The sequence below is a fragment of the Hemitrygon akajei genome, chromosome 7 (assembly GCF_048418815.1).
Source record: "Hemitrygon akajei chromosome 7, sHemAka1.3, whole genome shotgun sequence".
Taxonomy (NCBI): Eukaryota; Metazoa; Chordata; class Chondrichthyes; order Myliobatiformes; family Dasyatidae; genus Hemitrygon; species Hemitrygon akajei.
In genome coordinates, this window is record NC_133130.1 from 4,239,818 (window position 1) to 4,249,541 (window position 9,724).

General features: G+C 48.0%; 1 protein-coding gene across 1 annotated transcript in view; it reads left to right on the plus strand.

Moving 5' to 3' along the window:
* The window catches only part of adcy3a (adenylate cyclase 3a), a 179,537-nt gene extending 170,279 nt beyond the window's left edge, over nucleotides 1-9,258 (plus strand). The window contains exons 14-17 of the mRNA XM_073050086.1: nucleotides 245-361; nucleotides 2,523-2,652; nucleotides 3,814-3,938; nucleotides 6,910-9,258. Coding sequence (XP_072906187.1) covers nucleotides 245-361; nucleotides 2,523-2,652; nucleotides 3,814-3,938; nucleotides 6,910-7,092 — 555 coding nt within the window. The 3' untranslated portion in view covers nucleotides 7,093-9,258. The remainder of the gene's footprint in view (nucleotides 1-244; nucleotides 362-2,522; nucleotides 2,653-3,813; nucleotides 3,939-6,909) is intronic.
* The last annotated feature ends 466 nt before the right edge of the window (nucleotides 9,259-9,724 follow it).

Below are 9,724 nucleotides of genomic sequence, written 5' to 3' on the forward strand. Positions count from 1 at the left end.
TTGAGGACAGGATTTGCAAACTTTTGAGGAAGCATGGTCTGATTAGGAACATTAAGAAACAGTTAGGTAAGCACGTGGATTGAAATGCTGGGCCAAGTGTGAGGAAGAGTTAGACTGATCCTAGAATAGGTTCAAAGGGCAGCACAACATGGTGGGCTGAAGGGCCTGTTCCGTTCTGTGTTTCATGTCAAAACCTGTGCCCTAGGTCTGCAGTTTAAGGTGTAGCTTCTTGCTTTCCCCACAGCTACTGGATGAACCACAGTTCCGGAACATCACAAAGATCAAAACCATTGGCAGCACCTATATGGCAGCTTCGGGGCTGATCCCAGAGCCCAGTGTTAACTACAGCACCACAGTCAAGGTAAGGCTGCAGTCTCCCTCACCACACTGAGAAATCCCCTCACACACAGCGGGAGGCTCCCTCTTCTTACACCGGGAGAGATTCTCGAAATCAGGAGACTCCTTTGCTCTCCAGCGACTCTCTCACAACACTGAGAGATTGCCTCACACACTGGGGAGGCTCCCTCGCACACACTGAGAGACTCTCATACTGTACAACCTCCCTCACACACACGGGGCCGAGCTGCCTTCCATTCTCTGTGGTAACGGTGCTCCTTCGCTGCCCTTGAGGAGAGAGTTTGACCCAGAGATGGTGAGGGTCTGGTAATATATTTCCCAGTAGGGACTGTGTGTCTGGGAGGGGAACTTGCAGGTGGTGGTGTTCTGCCTGCGCCCTCCTGGGTGGGAAGTGGGGAGGGTGTGGGAGGGGCTGTTTGAGTAGCCTTGATGAGTAACCACTGCATTTTGTAGACAGTGCCCACTGTGGCATTACCCAGTCTGTGTATAGGGGGTATGAGGGTGCATTATGTTCAGCTTTAACCATATATAACCATATAACAATCACAGCACGGAAACAGGCCATTCCGGCCCTCCTAGTCCGTGCCGAACTCTTAATCTCACCTAGTCCCACCTACCCGCACTCAGCCCATAACCCTCCACTCCTTTCCTGTCCATATACCTATCCAATTTTACCTTAAATGACACAACTGAACTGGCCTCTACTACTTCTACAGGAAGCTCATTCCACACAGCTATCACTCTCTGAGTAAAGAAATACCCCCTCGTGTTTCCCTTAAACTTTTGCCCCCTAACTCTCAAATCATGTCCTCTCATTTGAATCTCCCCTACTCTCAATGGAAACAGCCTATTCACGTCAACTCTATCTATCCCTCTCAACATTTTAAATACCTCGGTCAAATCCCCCCTCAACCTTCTACGCTCCAATGAATAGAGACCTAACTTGTTCAACCTTTCTCTGTAACTTAAGTGCTGAAACCCAGGTAACATCCTAGTAAATCGTCTCTGCACTCTCTCTAATTTATTGATATCCTATAATTCGGTGACCAGAACTGTACACATAGATTCATAAAATTATCCAACATCAAAACAGGTCCTTCAACCCATCTCTTTCATGCTGACCCAGGTGCCTAGCTGAGCTAGAGATCTCCCCTCAGCTGATCCAGAGAAAACAACCCAAGTTTATCCAACCTCTCAACATTGCGCACACCCTCTAATCCAGGCAGCATCCTGGAAAACCTCGTCTGCACTCTCTTCAAAGTCTCAACATCCTTCCTATAACCAGGTGGCCAGAATGGTATGCAATATTCCAGATGCAGCCTAACTAGAGTTTTAAAAAGCTGCAATATAACTTCCTAACTTTTGAACTCAATACCTCAACTAATAAAGGGAAGCATGTCATGAGCCTTCTTCACCCCCCGATCAGCCTGTGTAGCCGCTCTCAAGGACATGTGGGCATTGAAAACTTATCATCAAATATTTCCATATGTCACCATACGCAACCCTGAGGTTCATTTTCTTGTGGCCATTCACAGTAAATACAAAGATAGAGTCAATGAAAAACTGCACACAAGAAAGATGGACAAACAACTAAGGGTCAAAAGACAACAAACTTTGCAGATACACAAAGGAAAGAAAATAATAATGATAAATAAGCAATAAATATCGAACAGGAGATGAAGAGTCCATCAAAGTCAATTTCAGAATATTAAATAACAGAGCTCTGTGTGGGCCACTCATCAGGGACCTTCAGGCAGGGAAGTCCCATCTGGGCAAACCAGTTCTGAATCCAAACAGCCAATTCTTCAAAACCCCAGTCTCCTGGTTGAGCCTCTCCTGAGGAAGGTGCCCAGCCCCCTCCATGTGCAATGTATCCAGTCTCCTCCCTGACCAACATCCTCTTTCTGCGTAATGTTTGCAGACTTGTCTGGACGGTGTGAATGGGCAGGGGGGTGGGTTTGCTGGTGCACTCTGCTCACTGGAATTGGCGGTCTTGTATTGATCTGACTCTGCCTTTGTGGTATCTGGTTGTCTGGGTGGCTCAGTTGGGGTCTCAGAGTCTAGGTAGGGGTCTGGGTCAGGTTTTAGGTGTGGGTCTGTCTTTGTGTATGGTCCATCATGCAGACCCATGCCACACTCTTTGATCTGTTGTGCCCATTGTACAGAGAGAGGTGGGACCCTGTGCTCAGGACCGATGGCACCATCTAGCTGAACTTGCAGACTTTGCCTTGGCCATGAAGGTCACCTTAATGAACATCAACTATCAGTCCTTCAACAACTTCATGCTGCGAATCGGTAAGAGTGACTCCATGGGGTGGGGTTACTTATAGTACTCTGCAAAAGTCTGTGCCACGTATAGGTAGTGTGACTGAAACATTCGCAAAGTCTTGGCATAATTATATGTATTGCACTGTACTGCTGCAGAAAAAATAAACAAGTTTCATGTCAACAAGTTACATGTTTGGCACAGTTTAGGCCGAAAGACCTGTATTGTGCTGTAGGTTTTCTATGTTTCTGTATGTGAGTGATAATAAACCAGATTCTGATACAAGTCTGTACTGTGGACTGAGAGTGGAAAAGGGGAAGGGAGAGGGGAGTTACGGTTGGGAAAAGGGGAAGGGAGAGGGGAGTCACGGTTGGGAAAAGGGGAAGGGAGAGGGGAGTCACTGTTGGGAAAAGGGGAAGGGAGAGGGGAGTAACTGTTGGGAAAAGGGGAAGGGAGAGGGGAGTCACTGTTGGGAAAAGGGGAAGGGAGAGGGGAGTCACAGTTGGGAAAAGGGGAAGGGAGAGGGGAGTCACTGTTGGGAAAAGGGGAAGGGAGAGGGGAGTCACGGTTGGGAAAAGGGGAAGGGAGAGGGGAGTCACGGTTGGGAAAAGGGGAAGGGAGAGGGGAGTCACTGTTGGGAAAAGGGGAAAGGAGAGGGAAAAGTACTGGCATAATCTTTTGTATTACACTGTACTGCTACCACAAAAAAAATCACGAAATGAATGATGATAAACCTGATTCTGATATGGGTCTCAACTGTGGACAGGGAGAGGGGAATCATGGTTGGGAAAGGGGGAAGGGAGCAGGGAACACCAGAGATACATTCCGTAAAAATCAATAAACCAGTTCTTTGGAATCAAATGACATTATCTGGTGTCTTGGAACTGGGTGTGTCTGCACCTGCGCAATTCACCCCTACCCTAACACTTCTTCACTGCCTCCTGTCCCACGGTGCTCCACCCTCGCCATTCCCACATCCTTTGCATCCTCTGCTAGATTTACATTCTTGTTCACCACTCCACGGTGACAAATATAGTACCGTGTAAATCTCTTAGGCACCCTAGCTATATATGTGTGCCTAAGACTTGCACAGTACTGTAAATTTCACAGGTGTGCTGGAGTCTGAAAGCTCTAGTGTGCCCCATTCCGGCCATGGATTCAGTCTCCATCTGTTTTCTGTCTCCCTCCAGGATTGAACAAAGGTGGTGTCCTTGCTGGGGTGATAGGGGCTCGCAAACCGCACTATGACATCTGGGGCAACACCGTGAATGTGGCCAGCAGGATGGAGTCCACCGGCCAGATGGGGAACATCCAGGTGATGGGCACGCAGGGGCCGATAATCGATCAGCATGGGGACAGGCCCACAATGTCCCTCATATCCTACCTGGTCAAGTGTCTGTTCCTGAAACAGAATTGTATCTGACAGTACTTTTTCGGATATCTCTATCCTCTCTGTCACCATCCAGCTCTACCCTCTGGATCCAGATACCTCTACTATGGCAGAGAGATTTTGAATCTCTATGCCTCTCATAATTTTCAGCACTCCTCAGGCTCCAGGGGCAAGAAAATCAGTCCAGGGAATCTTTCTCCATCCAGGCAACACGCTAGTGAGTCTCCAGTGCAAACATATGCTTCCTATAGTGTGGTGATTAGAACTGCACACAGTTGCAGTACAGTCTAACCAGGGTTTTATATTGTCCCAACTCTTACATTCTTTTCATTGAACTATAAGTATAAGCATGTCCTCTCTTCACTAGCCTATCCTCCATTGCTGATACTTTTGGGGAACTGTTGATGTAAAGCATAGGACGTAGGAGCAGAAATAGGCCATTTGGCCCATTAAAACTGCTGCCATCCCATCATTATCCCTCTCAACTCCATTCACTTGCCTTCTCCCCAGAACCTTTGACACCCTGACTAATCAAGAATCTATCAACATCCACATTAAATATACCCATGAGTTGAATTCCACAGTCGTATGTGGCAATGAATTCCACAGATTCACCACCCTCTGGCTAAAGAAATTTCTCATCTTCTCTGTTCTAAATGAACATCCCTCGCACTTGGCTACATTAAATTCCATCTGCCATTTTTTAGCCCATTTTTTCAGCTGGTCCAGATCCTGCAGCAAGCTCTGATAGCAACCTCGCTCTCCACTACACCCCCAATCTTGGTGTCTCCACAGATTTGCTGATCCAGTTATCATCCAGATCATTGATAATAGATAACAAACAACAACGGATGCAGACTGATCCCTGTGCGACACCACTCGTCACAGGCCTTGTTCAGACTGGAGATCTGTAACTAGTGATGTGTCACAAGGAATGGGACTGAGTCCCCTGTTGCTTCTCAGGGTAACCACACTTGGTGGGGAAGTGGTTGCTGAAGAAGAGTGTCTCAGGTTACAACCAGGTCTAGATCCACTGGGAAAGTGGGCAAGGGAATAGCTGATAGAATTTAACTCAGATAAGTGTGTGAGTGCTGCATTTTGGGAAGTTAAACCAGGGCAGGACGTACATAGTGAATGACAGGCTCCTGGGGGTGTAGGTATTTTAGAACACAGAGAGACAGGATTAGAAGTACATACTCCTTAAAGTAACAATGAAATAGACAGGGTAGAAAGTGGCGTTGCCTAAATCAGTCAGGGCTTAAGTACGAGAGTTGGGATATTGTATTACAAATGTACAAGTCAAGACCACATTTAGAATATTGTGCACAGTTGTGGTCACCTGGCTATAGGAAGGATGTCATTAAACTGGAGAGGGTACAGAAAGGATTCACAGGCATGTTATCAGAGGATGTGGTAACAGCATTTACAACATCTAAAAGACACTTGGACAGGCACATGGATTGGAAAAGTTCTGAGGGATATGGGCCAAATGCAGGCAAATGGTGTTTGGGACAGTGGAGTAATATATGATCAAGGGTTAGAGTTGGGATGATAGATGATGAGGGGTTCGGAGATGGTCGGAGCTTGGGCCGGAGATGGTGGGTGGCTGGGCCAGGAATATTGAGTGTTTGGGTCAGAGATGGTCGGTGGTTAGGACAGAGATTGTGGGGTGTTTGTGACGTTGAGGTGAGGTACAGTGAGGTAGTAGGAGTTGGGACAGAGTTAGTGAGTGTTTGAAGGAGTAAAGTTTGGGATAGGGGTGCTGGGTATTTGGGATGGTGAGGTTGGGATTGGGATGGAAATGGTGAGTGTTTGGGACTGTGTGGATTAGGACTGTGGTTGGGATGGGGATTGTTTGTGTTTTGGACATTGAGGTTGGGTTTTGACAGATATGGGTGTTTTGAATGGGTTGGAGTTGGGACGGGGATGTTGCTGTTTTGGAATGATTAGGTTGGAGTTTGGATGGAGATCGTGGGTGTTTCTGACAGTTGGTGTTGGATCAAAACTGAGGAGTGTTTGGAATGGTGAGGTTGTGGCTGGGATGGGGAGGGCAAGTTTTTGACAGTGAGATTAGTTGTGGGTTGGGGAGGATGAGTATTTGGGATGGTGAGGTTGGAGCTGGGATGGGGAGGATGAGTGGGACGGTGAGGTTGGAGTTGGGATGGGGAGGATGAGTGAGGAGTTGAGATTGGGATTGGGATGAGCGTTTAGGATGGTGAGACTGGCACTGTCTGGTTGGGATGGGGTGGGAGAATCTTTGGGATGGTGGGGTTGGAGTTGGGATGAGGAGGATGAGTGTTTGGGATGGTGAGGTTGTGGTTGCGATGGAGACAATGGTGTTAACGATGGTGAGATTGGGGTTGGGATGAAGATGGTGAGTTTCTGGGACAGTGGTGATTAGGATGGGGTTGATAAGTGTATGGGACAGTGAGGTTGAGGTTGTGGTTGTTTGGGACAGTGGAGCTAGGACAGAGATAATGGGTGCCTGAGGCCTTTGGGTTGGGATGAGTGTTTCGGATGGTATGAGTTGGAATGGTGGGTATTTGGGATAGTATTTGTGGTTGGGATGGAAATGGCCAGTGCTTGAGACAGTGGTGGTTGAGATGGAATTGATGGGTATTTGGGAGACTGTGTGTCAGTGAGTATTTGAGACAGTGAGGTTGTGGTTGGGACAGATCTGATGGGCTTGTGAGATGGTGAGATTGGAGTTGGGATGGAGAGGTGGGTGTTTGGGACAGTGGGTGCTGGGACAGAGATGGTGGGTGTTTGCGACTGTGTGGTTGGAATGGGGGTGATGAGCATTTGAGACGGTGAGGTTGGGGTTAGAACAGAGATGGTGGGTATTTGGGACTGTTGTCATGTTGTATAAGACACTGACCCTTTCTGCCTGTTGCAGGTGGTGGAGGAGACATACCTAGTGCTGAAGGAGTACGGTTTCCGCTTTGTACGGAGGGGACCAGTCTACGTCAAGGGCAAGGGTGAGCTCATCACCTTCCTCCTGAAGGGTCGTGAGAAGCTGGGCTCCTCCATGAACAGCTCGTCCGTCACTCTGCCCCACCAGGTGGTGGACACAGCCTGACAGCTCTTCAGGCCAGTGAGGCAACCTAGGAGTGCGGGGAGAAGGGGAAGCAGGACCCTCCATGGAGCAGTGACTGGGAGCTGACAGCAGCTTAAGAATAGCAACTCATCCAGGACAGGATGGACTGTAGAGTGACGCAGGAGGGTGGAGGGGTGTGGAGTTCCCTCACTATGTTCCCTCCCCATGCCTGCCAGCTGATGTCACACATCCTGTGGAGAGACCAAGAGGTTTTAATGTCCTGCCCAAGATTCATTCTCATAGAACATGAACAGTACAGGCCCTTCAGCCCACATATTGAGCCAACATTTCAACCTGCTCTAAGATCAAGCTAGCCCTTCCCTCCTATGTAGCCCTCAGCCCCTGCCTAATCACCCTCATGTTCTGAATGGACGTGGAGCTCCAGAAGGTCAGACAGGAGGGGAGAAGGAGTGGTTCTTCGGGCTGGTGGGGGTCGGGAGCGGTCCCACACAGGGAGGGAGGTGGGGTCTGACTTATCTCCCAATCTGACCAGTGGGTGTAGGATGAGGTGGATGGGAAGGGTGGCACCAGTGTCCTCAGCCTCAAACAGCAGGAGGAGCACTACCCCATAACCCCAACCCCTCTCCCACAGTAATGAGAATCCCTCTTCACACACTTACACAGGACCCCTCCACAGGGTTGAGGGAATAACTCTGGGCAGATCCATTCCCAGCTTAAGGCTCTGGGCACATGGTTGTTTCTGGAAGAGTAGCTTTGGGAATTTGGTGAAGTTACAGTCCAGGGGCTGGAGGGATGTAGATTTCCTGTGCTGTAGACACACAAGGAAACAGCCAGAAAAGGCCATTCAAGCTATTGAACCCACCCCACCGTTCAGTGTCACAGTGACTGACCCACTATTGGCCTCACCTCCTCCTGTGTCCCTCACCCTCAGAGCCTTGATCTCTCAAAACTTGTTCCAAGCTGGCCACTCTTACAATAAGCCAGCTTCTACCACTTTGCAGCACAGAGAATCCCACGTTCAGTCTTCTCTCACCATTTCAGTTCTACATGAGTCCTCAACTGTGGAAATATTTCACTCAAACTGTCAAAACCTATTAGACCACAAGACCATTAGGAGCAGAATTAGGCCATTCGGCCCATTGAGTCTGCTCTGCCATTCCATCGTAGCTGATTTATTATCCCTGTCAAACCCATTGTCCTGCCTTCACGCCGTAAGCTTTGATGCCCTGACTAATCAAGAACCCATCAACCACCGCTTTAAGTATATGCAATGACTTGACTTCCACATCCACCCGTGGGAATGAATTCCACAGATTCAGCACCCTATGGCTGAAGAAATTCCTCTCATCTGTTCTAAATGGACATCTCTCTAAACTGAGCTCTGCCCTGGTTTCAATGGGATCCCACTAATTTTTCTAAACTCCAGTGAGTACACGCCCAGAGCCATCAAACGCTCGTCATTCGTTAACCCTTTCATTCCAGAATCTTGAACCTCCCCTGGACCCTCTCTAATGCCAGCACATCTTTTCTGAGATAAGGGACAAGGACCTTGTGTTTCAGTGAGGCCACTGCTCCTTCATTCAGACTCAGGCAATGCAGACAAAAGTCTACTGACATTCTCCTGAGAAACACTGAGGAACTATATTAGTCAGGGCATCAAAGGCTCCGGGAGAAGGCAGGAGAATGGGGTTGAGAGGGATAGTGAATGAGTGGTGGTGGAATGGTGGACCAGACTCGATGCACCACATGGCGTAATCCTGCTCCTATCTCTTGTGTCAATCCTTCATGGACTCCACCAGCTGACACCTTGCATCAGGATACCAACACAGACATTGTGGGCCAAAGGGCCTGTTCTCTGTGTGAGGAGGAGAAGTCTGTACACAGGGGCCGTAGGTTTAAGGTGAAGAAGTAGTTTTGAGGGGTCTGAGGAGGAACATTTTCACCGAGTGCAAGGCTGCAGAAGCACATTGCACAACGAAGTGGAGATAGAGTCTCTCACAGCATTTCAGCAGAATTCCCAGGGCAGTGTAGCCCACTGGAGGAAGGGGTTAGCACAGATGTGGTGGACGAGTCAATTGCTGCTCAGTCTGATTCCAGGACTGCCTCGCCACATCATTCTGCACCCTCTCTGAGACGTCCTTTACAGTTATATTCAACTTTATAAAGTCTTCATCATAAGCCTGAAAATTTCCATCAATGAGTGGATTCTGTACAACTTCAATTTCACCCAAAAATATCACAATCAAGAGAATGTGTCGCGATGTACACTGGCAATGTCAGAACCCAAGTGTGAAGGAAGGGCAGATTCTGATGTAGAGATGGCAACCAGAGTTTATTCATAATAATTCCAACAGAACGTCGGTGCCTTTGCCGAGTAACACATACTTAAAACTGTGATTATCACTGGTCAGGCATCTGCTTAAATAATGCAACTTTCACAGAATCTCAAAACCTATCAAAATAAATTTAAACAGAAAACACCAGGAGACCACATTACAAACAGCTAGTTGCTCGAGAAAAATGCAACAAAATCAAAACAATTAATAAATCTCATCACACAGAATTAATCAGTTCAATTACTCTGAAAACCTCAAAGCCCAACACTCTTTGGATCCCCACAGATTTCCAAAGAGATCATTACAAAGTGAGCCTG